The sequence below is a fragment of the Labeo rohita genome, chromosome 2, assembly GCF_022985175.1.
Source record: "Labeo rohita strain BAU-BD-2019 chromosome 2, IGBB_LRoh.1.0, whole genome shotgun sequence".
Lineage (NCBI taxonomy): Eukaryota > Metazoa > Chordata > Actinopteri > Cypriniformes > Cyprinidae > Labeo > Labeo rohita.
The window spans coordinates 9,475,876-9,495,301 of NC_066870.1; the positions used below are offsets into that span (position 1 = coordinate 9,475,876).

General features: G+C 37.0%; 1 protein-coding gene across 4 annotated transcripts in view; it reads right to left on the reverse strand.

The window, feature by feature from the left end:
- tnk2b (tyrosine kinase, non-receptor, 2b) overlaps positions 1 to 19,426 on the reverse strand; it is an 84,440-nt gene that overhangs the window by 23,137 nt on the left and 41,877 nt on the right. The window contains exons 1-3 of one of the 4 annotated variants that reach the window (XM_051125121.1): positions 15,791 to 16,337; positions 4,877 to 5,054; positions 1,408 to 1,478 (exon numbers count right to left, since the gene is read on the reverse strand). In XM_051125121.1, the coding sequence (XP_050981078.1) occupies positions 1,408 to 1,478; positions 4,877 to 5,054; positions 15,791 to 15,844 (303 nt within the window). In that variant the 5' untranslated portion in view covers positions 15,845 to 16,337. Of the gene's footprint in view, positions 1 to 1,407; positions 1,479 to 4,876; positions 5,055 to 10,208; positions 11,115 to 15,790; positions 16,338 to 19,426 lie in introns of those variants that run through there. The other 3 variants (XM_051125113.1, XM_051125131.1, XM_051125139.1) reach the window with 3 other exon arrangements.

Sequence of the window (19,426 nt, forward strand, 5' to 3'; positions counted from 1 at the left end):
GTTAAACAAGATATATTTCTAGTTTAAACATTATTTGTTCGTTAGGAGTATGCAAAGTGACCCACATTTGGTTTTGACCAGAACTTATTCTTGAAGTGAACCACATAGGATCTTTAAAATAAGGATAAGAAAAGTGTATTAAAAATCAATATCTAAAATTATAATCAAAATATCGTAATACATTTTGGCTGTTAATACGTTACGGCCATGCAAACTTTGAGAAAAAATGTGCTTTTTCCCCATTTTTGAACAGTCACCATTAGCATATAATGGAACAAAGATTGCTAAAGTCAACAGACTTTACTAACAGACCTACCAATCTCTGTGTATTAAAATTTAATACATTAATACATTTAATATAAAAACAAACCCCACCACAAAATAGTGAAATATTCAGTAAATATTTATCAGGGACACTTAACATTCTAGCTTTCATTACCAGTCATGTTTGTCTTTTTTCAGAAAAATATGAAATCAAAAATTCAAGCCAGGAATTTTTTTTTTTTAATTGAGGAAACAAAACGGTGATTCCCTGAATCAAACTTTTTTCATACTTGCTAGACCAATTACAAAGTCTGTTAATATCAGTGCAATATCTATGATATTGGTTCACTTTATATCATCAACAAAATAAGTCAATGTATCATCCAATATGCTGAAATTTTTCTTTTTGCCAAATGCTATAAACTGCACAGCCTGGCTTACAGAATCAACTACAAACTTAATTTCCTCTGCATTCCGAATCTATCGTCAAACACATGCACACACTCACACATACACACAAACTATAGAGAATGGCCCACATTGTGCCGATTTATTGCTTGTGACTGAGGCCAATTTGAGGCTCTTCCTGCAGCATTTGATGGACCATTAACCTGGTTAGTGCTTTAGAGAGTGAGTGGCAGGCCTGAGTCGACACTTCCTGCTTCAGCACTCAGAGTAGACATTTCAGCATTATGTGTAAAAGAGATAAAATAAGATAGTAAATTTCTGAGGTGTGAAGCAACAGGCCTCACTGAAATTCAATGTCGATAACAAAAAATGTTTCTCAACTCTAAATTTAAAGAAACTCAATTCCTGAACTATCTTTTGAGAAGGATCTCAGCCTCAGCTTGACAAAAGCCGTCATTTAGGCTTTTGTCCAAAAGATGAAAGGTCATGGAAATCATCTAGATCAAGTGCTTTAAAATGTTAGTTCTTGATTTATTCCTTTCAGGTTCAATAAGACACTATGCAAGTTAGAGACTCTACAGCGCTTGAGGAAAAATGTGAGCTGAATGAGCAATAAATAAAGCGAAGCCCTTGTCCAGCTGCCTGTGTAGAGATGTGTATTTGTGTTTGGGACCTGACCTTGGACTAGAAACCTCATTAATCTGTCAGTGCGTGTGAGGAAGGCTGATGACATACCTTGCTCATCCAAGACTTGCGTTTGCACATGGTTTTTCTTCTCTTCACCACCTCCCACAGCCGTCTTTGCCCTGTCAAAAAAAGCAAATGAGAGAATTATTATTAAAAACAATGTTAAAAATAAGTTCAGCTTTATCAGTAGTGACATCTACAGCAAATCAATGTACATGAATAAAAATTAAAATGAACGCCGTTAGGCACTAGTGAAATAAAATGCTTACTACCAGTGTTCTAAAAAAAAAAAAAAAAAAAAAAAAAAAAAAAAAGTTGCAAAGTTGTTAAACATGACATGTGCAAGGCCACCAAAAAGAGTATTCTTTTTTTTATAGAGAAAAATCCAACCTTACGTATTTTACATCATTAAATGTTTTTAGGCATTTTTAAATTACAATAATCTAACATAAATTTTTCGTCACTTGATGTATTCGTGTTTTACAATTTATAATTATGTTTTGATTCATATTTATATTATTAGGAAGATTTTTTAAAGCGCACAATTATAGATAGTGCTATGGGGTGATTTTGCGAAATTTAAAACTTAGAACTGAATTTATTTGAACTGAAAAGACAAGTAAACCTTCAGTAATAAAATGAAAACAAATAAATAAATGACAAGAAATAGCACAAATAAAAACAGTAAGAAGATACAAATTAAATTAACAGTGCCTTAAGTTTTTCAGTGCTTTAAGAATCTATTCAACTGTAAAATAACACTGGTTAGTCTTCACTGCATAAATAAACAATGACAGACAGCAGCAGGTTTATTTATTCTGCTGTCTCCTCGAGACCTCATACACAGACTAAATTACTGTTAAATGTTTTGTTTTACATCTGTTTAAATTCACTTAACATATAACCGACTGTGTCTACATCAGAGGTCTCAAACTCAGTTCCTGGAGAGCTACAGCACTGCAGAGTTTAGCTCCAACCAGCTCCAATTCACACCTGCTTAGAAGTTTCTACGAATCCTGAAGACCTTGATTAGCTGGATCAGGTGTGTTTAATTAGGGTTGGAGTTTGAGACCAATGGTTTACATGAATACTCACCAAGACAGGTATAAAGACTTAAAAACATGTGGAAATGATACATTCCGTTATCTGTCCCAAGCATATTACATGCTAAAAGAAAAACATGCGAGTACAAGTAGAATTAATGTGCATTACCCTCAATCTTGTGCGGAGTTTAAGCCCTGGTTATGTATTACCAGAAATCTATCTATATAGAGCAGTAGTATCAAGCATAATTTAGACAACTTTACAGTTCAAATAACACATTAGGGATGGGCGATTGAAAATTTATCATAATAATTTCTTGTGATATTGCGATAACTATATCAATGATGAAAATTCAGAGAATCCTGTTTCTTTAGAGAAAAGTATTATCATTCCTATTTTTACACAAAATAGTTTAACAATAGTTTAACATCACATAACAATGTAATGTCTAATTCACTGGAAGCCAGAGGGAACCTTGCGTAGAAACTCCACATATGCTTTATAGCAGAAGTAATAGCACTTTCGATGCTCCAGGAAATGTCTAATCCTGTTATCGCTGTAGCTGAATAAAACGTAGATAGAGAAAGTTTAACTGAGGAAAGTTTACAATAAACATATACGATTGCTACAATATATGGTTTGTCTGTGTTCTTCAAGCAATCTTGGGTAATTTTATAAGGATAAAGTATATTTATAATGCAATGCTAATCGACATAGCTTTTATAACACTATAAAATAGCATGATTTCTGCCTCATTCTGTGATTTGAAGCCACGTCTGATCGCAAAAGGTTATTTCAAACACTCAACTATGTTATGAAGTTAATTTAGAGAAATAGCATGTCAATAAATTATATCTTTGTTGGACAACAGGTTTGTGAACAGGGTCATACACATGCAAAACTGTATTGCACACGTGCTGTTGTAGACTTTATCATTATTATTGCGGAAAGACTAATTCTTATTGTGGAGAAAATTTTGACCGGTATAGTGCGAACGATAAGATATCACCCATCCCTTTTAACTTGTGTGATTTTTGCTTGTTTTTAGAAACTGAAGGATGAGTTGAATTATCCTCTGTAATCAATAGCATATCACAGATGATGTCCATAAAACTTAACCCTAAAAATTCATATGAAAACTTCTGTCTCGTAATTTATTGCTGCAAACACTGAGACAAACAGGGAGAGACTGAAAAAGACTGAGTGAAAGAAAGAAGAGAGGACAAAATAGGACACGTGTGCCAAAAAAGAGAGAAAAGTGAGAGTGATAGGAGGGTTGTGTAATGAGCTTGAGTTGGGCAACAATCAGGCCAGCTTAAGGGAAATTACATTAGCGCAGTTCACACTTCAGGCGTCACACAAAGGCTTAATACTGAGAGTGGAATGACACGATTTGGCAGACAATCAAAGCTTGTATTGGGTTTACCAGTGGAAAAACAAATAAATGAATTAATTAAAATTCCCACTTTTCAACTAGAAGTTTAAGCTACAGTCCATGCTGACTACAGTCCATGTCTTCTTGTGTAATTAAAAAGACACATCTGAAAATGGTACTTCCTGAATGGTAAAAAAAAAAAATGGTAAATTCCTGAACATTTTCCCAGCGAAACGATTCCAGCCGAGGAAGAAGGGTCTAGGTCTGCGTGAACTGTTTTTTCTGGGTCAATACGGTCAATACAGTTAGGGTATTTTGAAAAACTCCCATCTCGTTTTCTTCCCCAACTTCAAAATAGTCCTACATCGCTGCAGAAGTACCGACCCAGGGTTTACTGTATTGACCCAGATTACAGACTACATGTGCGCATTGCAGAGACAAGACAAGACAAGCATTTGAGGTAAACTGTCAATTTGTTTTGAAAATGACTGATCGCTTTGCTAGATAAGACCCTTCTTCCTCGGCTGGGATTGTTTCTGAGTCATTTGAAGCGGCATATATACTGCTATTCAAACTTGGGGGCACCATTAAAGTCCACTATATGGAGAGAAATTCTGGAATGTTTTCCTCAAGAACAATTATTTCTTTACGACTGAAGAAAAAAAGACAAACATCTTGGATGACAAGGGGGTGAGTACATTATTTGTAAATTTTTGTTCTGGAAGTGAACTTCTCCTTTAAGTATTTGCAATTAATAAATAAATTAACAGGGCTGTCAAGCAAATACAATTCTGAACAGATTGTAACAGATTAGAGGTGACACGTATTTGAAACTGAATAAATAATGCTATGAGATTAATAGGTTTTGAATTGCCATTAATGGAAAATTTTAAATATCAAATGATTCTTTAAAATAATTAATGATACTCTTAAAATGAAACTAAAATAATAGGTGGCGGGAAGTCACTGCCTCATTAAAGCTACTAAACGTATTTAGAAAAGTTTTTTTTTTATCTTGGTCATTGCTATGGTCATCACTATGAGTCTCTGCATAAGTGGCGATGCGGTTCTTTTTTTTTGTCTTTTGGTTGTACTTACCGGGCCGACCCATACCGATCTTCTCCAGGTCCTCATTCTTGACATAGTCAAAGTGTGAGAGACGTGTAACGTTGAGCTCATCACGGATACGCAGGAAGTACTGCTGCAGTTGCACTTCCATCAGCAGCTCCAGCAGCCACTCAGTGCCCTCTTCACACTGCATACTGGTGCCCAACTTCTGCACAAACAGAGACACACCAATGAACAGAGATATTCCCCCATAGGCAATGACTCTCCCAAAACCCCAGAAGCAAGCATGATCATGCTTTTTCCATCAAAATAAATTAAAAAATAAACAAACCAGCCAAAAACGAAAAAAAGTGTCCAACTATACAGCAACAAGTGACCAAGTTCAAAAGTGTGATTGAACTGAATCATGTTTGATAGCATGCTAAATGTTTAGAGTATGCGGTAACAATGAGGGGGGTGTTGGGTTATACAGTTGGCTTTCGCTGTTGAACTACTCAACCGTGGTGCACATCTGGTGAGCATACACACCCCACAAAAATGAACATGCACATCTGAAGTTCATAAAACACAGATGGCATTGGCCCTGGACCAGGCCACATGTGCTAAGCTGCTCTCTAAGGCCATTTAATTACTCCCAAAAGTAGCATCTCCAAACCTCCAAAACTAACCAGATAAAACAGTCCTTACCTTTTCACAGAAGCTGCTGCAACTCTATTTCGGGCCCAATTAAAAACAATGTCTTCACATCTCTATAAAAATCATAAGCACTAAATCCTCAAGTCCCAAAGTCCTTATCATGTTTCAAACAAAAAACACTGACGGTCCCTTTAAGCTTCTGTTTAGCAACAAGGGGAAACGATGAATGATGCAGCAAATGGATGGAAGAACACTGACATTGGTGCTTGGAAGCTCTGGGACAAATAAAAGTCCGCTACTGTTTTCCATGGTCTGCTTTTGTGCTTGTTCTTCTTTACTGGACATCAGCTGCTTTCAATTTTCAATCTCTCCCTCCCCCTGCACTCCTTCACACTGGTGATCTTTCTCTGACACACTTTCTTTCTCTAGAGGCCTTGTGTTAAGTCACTTCGTAACAACATTAAGGCAAGACCCAGGAGGGTGGGGGGGTGTGTGGGAGAGACCATATCTTGCGATCAGAAAGATTGCAGTGTCAACTCACCCTTTTGAATGACATTGTGTGTTTGCACACATTTGTGTGACTGCGTAACTTTTAAGCTTTTGTTTTTAATACTTTCTTACACAATGCATTTGATGTGCTCAACTATAACAGGCTTCTAGGGCGCATGCTGCAATACAACTCCAAACATATGTTTGTGCTTTGAGTGTAATGCTAAATTCCATGGGGGGAAAAACAGTGCTTCAAACTTCAAACATCAGTTCACTCAGAATCAGTCAGTCTGCAATTCCAAAAAAAGTGATGAACAAGCAGCTGTGAGGGATTAGAGAGTGAAAGTTTTGAAATTAGTGTTGAAATTAAAATTAGGGCTGTCCAATTTGAGATTACAAATAGATGGCCAATTTGTATTTATAGGCAGTCTCAAGAGATCACAGATCAGGTGGACTCTAAAGTCCAATTTAGGACAAAACACATGCATAACAGGTTAACACCATGTCCTAACTACACATGACACTGCAATATCTTTTCCATGATAATCTGAGTTTTTGTCCTAACTAGTTGCGATGGCGACACATTCAAATTTCTATTTCAGAAACGGTTTCTACTTCCGCAACGTCACGGCTGGAACAACAACAACATACAAACAAACTATATGACAGTGATAATCTCAGGTAATAATTATGTACTTTATTCAAAGTTAAATGCATCTAATGTGAGTCTGAATTTCATTTTGCATGACCTTATAGCCATACTGAAAGCAACAACATTTTTTATTTTTAAAATGTATTCCATCGCGTCACGTCTGGTGTGGACACCCAAATTGCTTGTCGCTGGAATCTTGTAACGACGTGTATAGTTAGGACACCTATAGTGTAAGGACTGCCGTGGACAGCTTGAATTCCCAACCTTTCGATATTCTTTATATTCTGTGCAGTGTTTAATTTGTGGGAGTGACAGAAATTATTTTTTGCTATAAGTTTAAATTGATTTTTACTTTAAAGTCACTGCATGAGTAAGTCAATGATTCAACTGATTTGTTCAGTCAGCTGATTCATTCAGTAATGAAACACTGTTGTGTATTGCTCAGACATGCAAAACAGTTCTGCTGTGGTTTTGTTTAAAACTCTTTTCAGTGGCAAAATAGAGCAAATAAAATTGCTGTCAAAATAAAAGTCCAACACATCAGCAAAACACAAAATCTTATTGCCGATAATTAAAAAAAAAAAAAAAGAAGTCAAATATCGGCCAACGAAGATATATCGGTTGACCACTATATATAATTATTTATCAACATTTTCTGAAATTAAGGTAATTCAAAAGTCATTACTGTGCAAAGGGACAAACATCCAATAGACGAAAAAAAAAAGAAAAAAAAAAAAAAAAAGATGTTGTCCCAAGATATTCATGTAAATCAAGGGGTTACAAAGTCAACAGGTTTCTTGAATTAGTGTCAGAACAGAGAGCACAACCAGCCTTCTGTGCCCAAAGTGCTTCCTCTGTTGACACATGAAAAGTCATGGGTCATAAGAGTCAAGGCCTTTTTCACTTTAATTTCACCATCAATAACTTTCAGAGCATAGTCACACACTGAAATTTCTGTGAAGTTCATCCTCTCTCTTTGTTTTGTTAACTTTAAGTATGAGCAATAGTATATGGGGCTCTATAATTTTGAAATCCGTCATTAAAAAAAAAAACAAAAACAAAAAAACACATTGTGACATTGCTGAATGTCACAGAATTTTGATGTATTCAAGTATTTCTTTATATTTATTTAAACAAAGTCTGCATGTATCAGAGTGAATGAGCTGTGCAGGTGATATAATTGATTGATTGATTTGTATTAGATCATAAAATACAGAATCTAGAAAAATTAAAACATACAACATAATTCGGGGAAAAACCTAATTCTGTACAGCCTTTCTATTCAGTGACATTAAATTGTTATAAATGCATTTGATTAGACGCTTTTTGGTGCTTCTTGAACCATTAAAATAAAAAAAATAGAACTAAAAAGACAGATTTTAGAAAATAAACTAATTTCATACGGCCCTCTACTAGTGATGCTTGCATTAGCAAGCGCCACTGGAAAAATAGCTAAGTAAGAGTTCATATTCACAAAATAGTCATCCACATCTACAAACAGACACATCCCTCCCCCAACACTGAACTTCCCAGCAACCTTTCACACTTAAACTGGGAATGGATCCAACATCATGTCCAAATGTGCCTCAATATTTCCTGTCTACTCTGCTGGCTTGCAAACTTAAGAGTCAAAGTTTAGATATACCTTTGAACATATAGGAAACATCTCTCCTGTACAAAAAAAAAGAAAAAAAAGAAGCAGGAGAAAGAGGAATCTAGGCCTCTTCAAAGACTGATAATAGAGAAGAAAAAATACACTTGTCCTGTGGGTGACTGTGGGAGTCAATGTGTAGTCGTTGCAAGCAACACGTGTCAGTCAAATCTACGAACTGAACTCAGCTACAACCTTCTGTCTTTGAAATGAAGGCTCACAGTCTGACAAATCCAACTGCTAATTCAAGCAAGCAATCTGTCCTCACAGCCACAGTGGCAAAGATGAAATTTCATGGATGCCACAGTGGCATCCATGACATTTCAGGCACAATTGAGATTTTGATATGTGATGAGTCTGATCCACCAGATCCTGAGACTGATGATGTGTGGTCATGCATAGTGTGGTCATGCATTTCAGCACTCTTTTACAATACATCCTTCCAGTAACATACTAAAAAGGAACTGCTTCTTGATATAGTATGTAGCAAAACCAACCAAGAGCATTTAAGTCATTAAGCATTTTGCACACACACGTAAAGTACTATAGAAATGAGTGCTGTGATTAAACTTCCTTCTTTGAAAATTTGTTTGCTAAGGCATTGATAAGTCAATCATCTTGGTCCACAGATGTAGAGTAAAAAAAAAAGTAGTAGTAGTAGTAGTAGTAATAATGGTAGTAGAAGTAGTATAAAATATTGTTATACAAAACTAATATTTCATAACTGTTGTTATATTGTAATATGTGACCCTGGACCACAAAACCAGTCATAAGTAGCATATTAGCAATAACCAACAATATGCTGTATAGGTTAAAATTATTATTTTTCTTTTATGCCAAAAATCATTAGGATATTAAGTAAAGATCCTGTTCCATAAAGACATTTTGTAAATTTCCTACTGTAAATATATAAAAAAAACCCTTTTTTTTTATAGTAATATGCATTGCAAAGAACTTCATTTGGACAACTTTAACGGTGATTTACTCAATATTTAGATTTTTTGCACCCTCAGATTCCAGATTTTCAAATAGCTGTATCTCGGCCAAATATTGTCCCATCCTAACAATGCATTAATGGATAGCTTATTTATTCAGCTTTCAGCTTATGCATAAATCTCAGTTATAAAAAATTGACCCTTATGACTGGTTTAATGGTCCAGGGTCACATATGGTTTCATTAAATCTGTTAGTTTAGTTAAAGGACATACCACTAAAACTTTGATGTTTGTTTAGGCATTATGTTCGCAGCAATAAAATAATTATCATTTATCAATTATCAACAATATTATCATTTGGAAAATATGGTGGTACCATTAACATTTTGAAAGTTATATTCCAGTACTATCAAAGCACAGGCATACTGTGCAATGCTAGTGGCAACAAGTGAAGCTTGTGCAGTGTGAAGTAATGCATATGGTGTTAGATCGCTGTAGCCTGTAAGCCCAAGGGAACTATTGCTATGGCCCTTGGACAGAGGCCATGAGTTACAACCAAGAGTGGCTACACCCTTCACACAAATTTAGGAAAGAACATTACAAATAAATTGACTGACAACATTATGATGGTGCAATTACTCATAACAAGAATTAATTAATTGACACACACTGAATACTATATGAATGCCAAACAAATGCACAAAATATGAGACAGTGTGTGAGAAATAAACTGTTAGACATAGTGCCCTCGAGTTATGCATTGTGAAGGTTTCATGCATTGTTAGGGTCAGGCTCTGGTATGGTCTGATGATATCCATGAACACAGCTAAGCTCTGACACATGTGTAAAAGCATGGTGCGGTTTCACACCAACACAGATGCTGACATGTACCAGCACACACACGTACACTCAAGCACAGGACAGTCCTGAAATTCCCAGCTCTATTCCTCAGATTGAAACTTAGCATGGTCTTTACAAGAGAATGAAAAACAGACTTACTCTGTACACATGAAAATGAGCAAGAAATGGAAAAGATTTTTTGAGCTTGTCAAAACGACGCATATTGAGTTCTATGAGAAAATCCACAAAAAATTCAGCCTAATCATCCGAGACTCTTTTGCTAGAGAACAGGGTTCGAGATGGAGAGACAACTCCAAAACCTTGAAGGTCTCCTCAGTTGGAAAGTCTCCTGAACTCGCACAGCCGACGTACTACATTCCATCGCAGGGCAATCCACATTAAGCTCCTTTAACCGAAGCTCAGCGCTAGCATAGTGTGTGGGGGACCGTGTGGGGCAAGGCAAGAAAATACTAGAGAGAGAGAGGTCTGCCAAAGGGAAATGTTCACTTGGCAGCCTAGTTAGAACATCCCAAAGCAAAGTTCACACTGCATGCTCTGAAGCAAGTCACAAGAAGTGTGAGGTGATGTCCTCCTTCTTGTATGTCTGAAAAAGATTTTGCTAAACGTATTTGAGTCATTTTCCTCAGTTGTCCATTCCTTTATCCATCCGCTCAGTCCACCGGCCAGCTATTAATAGAACAGTTTCTTCTATTCCCGATTCTCTCGCTCAGATGACAGCCACAGTAGAAGTGATAAGAGAATCACAAGAGCTGCAATGCCCACACAAAGTTGTCTGCTTCTATGGTCTGCTGAGCTAGAAAAGGTACTGCTTTTTTTTTTTGGTCAGTGCGTGCATGTTTGTGTCAGAGGGGACGTGTTGTTCTGGAGCAGGAGGAGCGACTAGGACTCTCTCTCTCTCTCTACTGCACGACTCCGTAAGTCCTGCAACTCACAAACAGACGCTTGGGAAGTGCCCCTTTTTCTTTATTTCCCTCCCTCTCGCTCTCTCTCCTCCCTCCGTGCCCGGGACAGAGACTCTATGGTATTCGGATGGAGGAGCATTTGATCATGAGCCAAAAGGTCAGATTTAACTGCAGGATGGAGAGCTCATTTCCTGTGTTCCTCCCATATGTTGGGCTCTTAACAAATCCCCCTCCTGAACACCACCATATCCCCTCCTATCTCTGGCTCTCACCACATCTTTCTTTTATATTCACTCTCTCTCTCTCCCACTCTGCTCTCAACTCCCACATGACCTGACTTTTCTTCTTTATTTGGTTTGCGCCATTCTCCTTCCTCAACCCCTCTAAAAATGTTATCTCAACCTCTTGTAAACAAACGCATTCAAAATATGTCCCCTCCCTCTTCCTCCTTCCCATCTGAACGAAAAGGGGACATTTTGGCTTCATCACCCCTAGCAGAATAAACCATGTTTTATTTACATCCCCTTCACCCTCCCTCCTCCCTCATTCCCCACTGATTCATCAAGCCTGCAGACTAAACTAGACATGCGGCATTTTGAGCGATAAACAAAATCTACAATGTTGGTTGAGCATGGATGTGGTTGTTTTTTTTTCCCCCTAGAGCAAGAGGGAAGATGAGGTGAGCAGGGGCAGAGGCAGTAAAGCAGGGCCCTGTGTGTCATAAACAGTCTGCCTCCAATTACTGCCCTGACACAAAGAATTTCCAACACCGCTTCAGACCATGCAGCTAATGCAACAGGAATGTTCCTGAGACTTATCGAAAAAGGAGCTGTATTTAAGAGAATGAAAAAAATCTGGTAATGTTAGCACAGCTGTGAATAAGGGGAAAATGTATGTCCCCGTGACTGAGCTCAGATATTTGGCGAACACTTAAACCAGCTGTGCGCTGTAGACACTGTAGGTGTCATAAGTGTCTGGTTAAATCATCTTGGAGTTCTTTCCTTAGCACAGTCACCTTTGGCTTGCTCACAGTGGGTATCAAGGCAACATTCTATGTAAAGCTAATATAAAATAGTATGGATTGTGAACAGTGCCATACAAATTGACATACAAATTGACACAAGCAATAACATTTCCACTTTCATTTACTGTATTTGATGTTAATGAATATAAAATGGAATCACTGACTCACTAGATTTGTTTAAAAATGCACGTTCGTTCATAAACGATACACCACTGTGTTTGAATGGAAATGTGCAGTGGCTCAGTTGTGACTTGTTTCAAATAATTTTTGACTACAAATAGAGCAAAATCAGGCAATAATGTTATAGTCAGACAATGTAAGTAACGTAATATTAACTTGTATTGTATTAAATCAATATCATTTACAGACTCCCTTAAAAATCATTAAAAAAAAATTCACTTACAGTTCATCATGATCTCAGAAAGCTCCATTATAATCAACAAAGAAACTTTGTTTCTGAAAGAATTCTTGAGATATGTCTGTGATGCATTACTCAACGTTGCAAAAACACATCGAAACCTTTGAAGCTCCCCTCGGCACAAATACAAATATGCTGATAGGGTCAGTCACACTGGTGCTCCTAAATATTTTTTCCATAGTCGTACACAGTCGTTTTCAGTTGTAAATTCGTCATTCAAATCGATTACTTTTACAGTGTTTTCATGAAATTTTGAAAGCTTGAAAGGAATAGACAATACAATGACACAATATTAAAAATATCTCCATTTGTGTCCTGAATATAAATGTCTTATGGGGTTGGAACAACATGACTGTTGTTAATGTTTTAATGATTTTAAACTGTAAGAAAGACCTTGCGGTATCACCAAGGAACACTTCTTTATGTGTGCTTGTGTATGTGACCTGTAGTTACCACCAACAGCTTTGCACATTCAGACCGGATGAGCCAAGCTCACACTATACCTCCATATGTAGCACCTCATGGAGAAGACAAATTCACCCTCACTCTCTTGCCTGCCTGCAGAATTCAATGATGGTCCATGTCAAAAGGCAAAAGGTATAGTCAAAACTGATTAATGGAATCAGCCCCACTCTGTTAAACCCATAAGACATTAGAACTGTATTGCTAGTTCTTCTTAAATGTTTTTACAGAATTTTTTTTGTAGTGGTCAGATGGATCACTTTTTTTCCATGCTGTGGTGCTCTGACAAACCACCAGAGGGAAGCAGTCACACAAAAGTGCTTGTAGCCAGTGGCATTTGAGTGATACCCAGTACTGTCCACACTTTAGACCTAGAAGATACTTCACATTTACTCATAAATCAACAGTTATTTTTCAACAAGACAAATATGACAACAACATCAGGACAAGAAAGCGTAAAACCCTGCAAATGAAAAAGCCATAATCAAGTCTTCTCTCAAGCCCATTAAGTGATTCACAACACCTTTACTGAAGGACAACAGCAGTAACAGTAACTGGCTTTACTGCTAAAGCTCATCTGGAAATGTCATACAGACAAAGAACATGTTTGAACATGGCTTAAAAAACAACACATGCTTCTGTTTAATAACAAATCACATGTTCCTATACAATTCAGCTTTGTAAGTGATACTGAACATGCAGCTCAGTTCTCCAGCACTCAGCTTAAATATGTGAAAAGACATTTCTGAAACATTTGTCTCATAAGTTCTATACAGTATTTCAAAGAGAAACAGAACAATGTAGAGCGCTACATGATTTTATCCACTATGATTTGTTCAGACTGAGCAAGAGTAAGGCCCAAGAAATAAGTTTGCTTTCTGAACTGATGTTTTCCAAGTATTTTGGCATTACATAATTGTGTTAATTCAGACACTGCCAGTGTTTCCTTGTGTTGTGCTTTCATTCACAATCCTGGACAGTCCCATAAATACAAAATGACATCTAATGTACTCATCAAGAAGCCCTCCTCTTTTATTTTCCCATAAACAATAGCGCTGCTTATGGTACTCCTACTGTATTTGGCTGGTTCATTTCATAATCCAAACGGATGGTCAGTAGTTCCCTGGTCATGTTTTTCCTTTTGTGTCTTTGTCTGTATACAAACTGTCTTCGTCACAGATCATCACAATGAAAGCTCCTGTTCTGTTTACCCAGATGCATTCTGGGATTAATTACTAGGGTCTGACACCAGGATCAAATTTTTCTGAATTTCAGCCTGCATTCACACAGAACACATTTAATACAAAGAGAGATAAAAGACAGAAAAGAGGAAAGGGTGATAACTTTAAGAGAAATAGCCAAAGACTGGTAAGCGATAGGGCTGCAAAACGATTAATCACGACTAATCAAATTCAAAATAAGTTTGTTTACATAATATATGTGTTTTTTGTAATTATTTATTATGTATATATAAATACACACACATACATGTATAAAAGAAAAAATTTTAGATTTATATATAAAATATTTATATTTATAATATAAATTATATTCAAGTACAAATATATACATTCAAATGTTGTTGTTTTTTTTAAATATATACACATATGTGTGTATTTACATATAATAAATATACACAGTACACACACATATAGTATGTAAACATTTATTTTGAATGTGATTAATTGCGATTAATTTGGTAGCCCTAGTAAGCGATTAAAAAAAGAAGAGAACAAGAAACCTGATGACAGAAGTGTGAAGTCAGTTTTGTTTCTTCAAGACTGAAACATCATCTGGATTTCTCCACCAAGGGGTGGATGAGGTCATAGTGCTGAATGTGAGAACGTGAAATGCCACCAAACACAGAGAAACAGTGTCACACACTGTTCACACACACACACACACACACACTTACCTAGCCTAAACAAGTACTAACATATACTTCCATTATTTTTACATAAATTTAAACTGTATCCCTAAAAGATTAAAATAATTTGGTGGGCAGTTCCACCAATGAGATGATTCACAGAACCCCAGGCTGTTATGAAAAGATCTACAGACAGCTCTAAAAACATTCATTAAGTATATTTACATACATTTTAAACAGACTGATTTCAATCAAAATAAAACAATAATTTGTCCTTATAAAATGTTGTGTAAACACTTTAGTCTCACTGAAATCACATCAGTCTGTGTTAAAAGTGTCTTTTTGCTTTTGACCATTTTTGTGGTGTTATTACAACTAGGCTCCAAATGTCATGTGTATACTTCATACCTTTAGTAAAGCACATAAAAGAGTTGTTTGGGGATGTGTCACATGATCCTTCAGAAATCATTCCAAAACACTGAGAAATTTCATATTATTATATGCTGTGTGACATAAAATAATATTGGAAACCTTCATGATGTCATCAATTTATTGTCTTTGCAAAATTAATTTCTTAAAAAAAAAAAAAAAAAAGTACTGATTTCTGAACAGAAGTTTATACACAAATCACACTTCATAGCAAGTGTAGCTGAGCACCACCCAGAGCAAACAATACCATGTAAAGACATATGCTGTCGACCAGACTAATGAATGACAATAACAATAACAGTAGAGCACAGCCTGGTTAATATGTGCAAAGTATGACGAAATTTAAGGCACACACCATGCTAATCAGAGTACCGCACATCACGTGATGATTCATCCACATGTGGGTTATTGTACCGTCTTAAGACACACTGACACACTTACCGACTCACATTTCTGGTGTGGTTACCCACTTCTGAGCATGTCATTCTTACTGTACACAGACTGAATAAGCCAAGATGTATAATGTACATTAAAATTAAATTTCCACAATACGCAAGCATTTAAAATAAACAACCCACCAACAAAACTGTTATCAGTTATCTGAATAGCCTGTAATACCTCATCCTCATCGCAGTCGCTGGGCAGACGCTGGTATTCTGCTGTGTCCCCCATGCTAAGGTCAAACGAAGAGTCCAGCTGCGTTGCTTGTCCGCTATCCAGTTTAAACAGACATGTATGTGGCCTGTTCTTCTGCACACAGGTGACACCACTGATTTTTGCTCCTCATAACAGGCTGCTGCTCCTGATTCACTGATGGCTGTTCAGCGTGTATGTGTGTAAGATGTCACACCATCAGTTAGACAAGTCCATCACATCCATACGCATTTCCTAATTCTATTGTGTACCAAGCAGATTGCACATCCTCTCTCGCTGAGCTGTTTTTCAATCGGGCTCCTTCATCTAAGATGCTCTTTCCCTCCCTCTCTCTCTTTCACAAACATCTGTGTGCGGTGGGAGTTTCTTTTTTTTTTAATATGGAGTCCTGATGGCTTGGCCGATGCCATAGGCTAATCCCTTGTTATTGTTGTCATGTTTTCCCCTCTAATTTCTCCCTCTTTTCTTTCCCCTTGTTTTTTAAGCCCAGGCTGCCGGTCTCTGCTGCTGCGGTGAGTGGTTGCCCCCGACAACGCAGTGGCTACCTCGTCAAGTGCACTCACCAGTAAGCAGTGGGCTTGAGGCTCTCAGCCAATCAGAATGCTCGCCGGCTCTGCTTGACGAAGAGGCTTTAATCCGGCAGGCGAGTGTATTCGAGAGAGACAGAGAGAGAGAGAGAGAGAGAGAGAGAGAGAAATAGAGAGGGAGAGGCAAAAACCAGGGCCATCTGGGAGCCCATAGTCCATGCATTTAGATGAATGCAGAGGGAGGCGAAGGGTAGTCTGTTTGCATCCTACTGTCTCCTGATCTCTCCGCACACTCTCTCTGAGCAGGCTTAATGTGTGGCCAATCTGCTGTTTTTCAGCCCACCCAACCAGCGGTCTTTGCTCTTCTGAGCCTATGAGGCAAAGTCTTAACTAGGATACCAAAACAGCTGCTGTGTCAGCTAGGGATGGCCCGATACAATAATTTTGGCTTACAATACCAGATTCAATCCACCATTTAAACAAGATTGTCAATCCATAAACTTTGCAATGTGCAGTCGGCAGTGTTACAAATGTATACTATATACAGAAAAATGAGCAAAGAACAATGCTGTTATAATCACTGAAGCTCAGTGCAGCCACCTTACTGACTGAGCTAAAACACCAAGTTATAATCAATGAAGCTGACAACGCTGTACAGTGAAGCTCTTATTTACTGTTCGTTGTGAATGAAAAGAGTTGCAAACATACTTTGACTGAACTCTTTAAAAACTCGTATTCAGCAGTGTTGAGTGGATTTTAACCAGGGCACGAATAGTCGAATACTCGATCTGCAATAATTTTTTTGAAAACATAACCAACACTATTCGAATTGCGCTAAAATGTTGCTTTGTTGGCCGTAAATGCAGTAAATCCTTGATAAATTCTGAGCATGCAAATTAAAACTCACAGTTGTAACTAGATGCATTGGGTGATGCTGTGGAATATGTAAGATGATTGTTTTTGATGACAGAATGGTGATGTCTGCCTCTAGATCAGGGCTCTACGCTTACTTTTATTTTTAGAAGCACAGTCAAAAGATTCAGGAGCACCTTCTGATCAATAATCTAAAATTCTGATCAAAAATTAGCCTTCCCATTACGAGGTGATATTTGACTTATGATATTTGAAAGTGATTTGCATGGGCTTTTTTTTTACCTTTGTAATGGCATTTTTCTAATTTTATTAAAAGCATGTCATCTTTTAAAGTCAAATTAAATAATAATAATAATAATAATATTAATAATAATTATTATTATTATTATTATTATATATAATAAGAACAAGGAGAAAAGAACAATAAGTTGTTAATCATATTAAACCAGTATTAGTAAAATTAATTTGTACTACAGAGGTGGCACAGAGAAACAAATATGGCTTGCAGGTGTATTAATGTAGGAGATTAATGTTTTAAATATATACTATTGAATATAGACATATTAAATGATTTAATTTAATTTATACTTTTAAAAAAATGAATCCAAACCTGCCAGTAGGTGGCGTCAAGTCACTTGATTTAGTCACTGAATCATTCATTCAATTGATTCGTTTGAATGGCTGATTCATTCAGGAATGAAGCAAGTAACTGTCTTAAAGGTACAATAGGTGATTGTCTTCAAAAACATTTTTTGTTATGCTGGTCTTCACATTCTGATGGCAATCATTAAGTTAACTGGTCTAAATGTATATGTATTTATATATTCTGTGGAAGGCGTAGAACCAAGAAATGTTCGTCCAATTAAAGATTGACTATCCTACCTGCCTGTCAACATATGTATTTGCATACCTCTCCCCTGTTCGTGCAGACAGCATACATCATCAGCGCATTCATGTACACTATGCAACAGAGCATGAATGGCAGGCAAACGTCAATAACCTGATCTTCCTTCCTGGTATTGTAATACTTTTATTAACTGTACTATAAAAAGTGTTCTCACCGGTTAATGATATATGATGTATGGTAATAATGTTGTTCAGGTGATTCGGCTTCGTACGGCAATTTGCAGGGAGGGTGGCTGAAGTTAGGCTAAAGTTAGCATTTTACAAGATGTCCTATTACACCTTTAATGAATGGGTAATTATAAATAACTGACTCACTAGATTTGTTTAAAAACGCACGTTCATTCATAAACAAAACACCGCTTTGCTTTTAGAGATGCATAGGTGCTCGGCTGTAAAAATTTCTATGAAATAGAGCAAAATTAGGCAGTAGTGTTATAGTCAGACAATGTAAGTCACTTAATATTAACTTTTTTATTGAACTGTTGTATTAAATCAGTATCACATTTGCAAACTCCACTAATAATCATTACAGGCTGTCACTCTCCTTAGTTCCATTATAATTAAAGCTCTCTGTACTGCACAGTGAATCTCTTATTTACACTGTCTACACTTTGTTATAATGAGAGGATTAGTGCACTTGCAGAACTCTGCACTGAACAAAACATTGTTTTTCTGAGCAGTGAATGAATTCAGATTAACATTGTGTTTCAGATTAATAGATGTGTCTTTCATACATTACTCAACGCTGCAAAAACATGCAAGTAGCAATGTTGGACACTCCCAAGCACAAACAGATATATGCTGATTGTGTCAGTCGCACTGGTGCTCCAAAATATTTTTTCATAGTCGCATACAGTAGTTTTCAGTCGCAAACGTGACTGAAATTGTCGCACTGTAAAACCCTGCTCTCGGTGCAGCAAAGTTTGGAATTACTTTTATCAATGTGTGCAAACATTGTCAAGTGAAACTGAGTTATCACCACAATGAGGAATCATATGAACCATGTCGAATGAAGACAGACAGCTGTCCATCACTGTCTTACTACTGCAGGTAGGCACAGACATGCCCCTGAGCAAGCCGAGAGGACCACTAGTTTTCTCTGCAGCCGGTTTTATTGTAAACAGAGAAAGCGAACGCGTTTTCCAATCCAATGTGCTGCTTCTCCGTTGCCTTTTTATGTAAACAAGCTAGACAGACATGTACGATATGCTTGTCTCACAGCCTGCACATGAGCGTTTTAATCGTTTTTTCCCAGAGGCTGGCAGCTAGGCGTTGTTTAGAAGAGCGTGTGGCG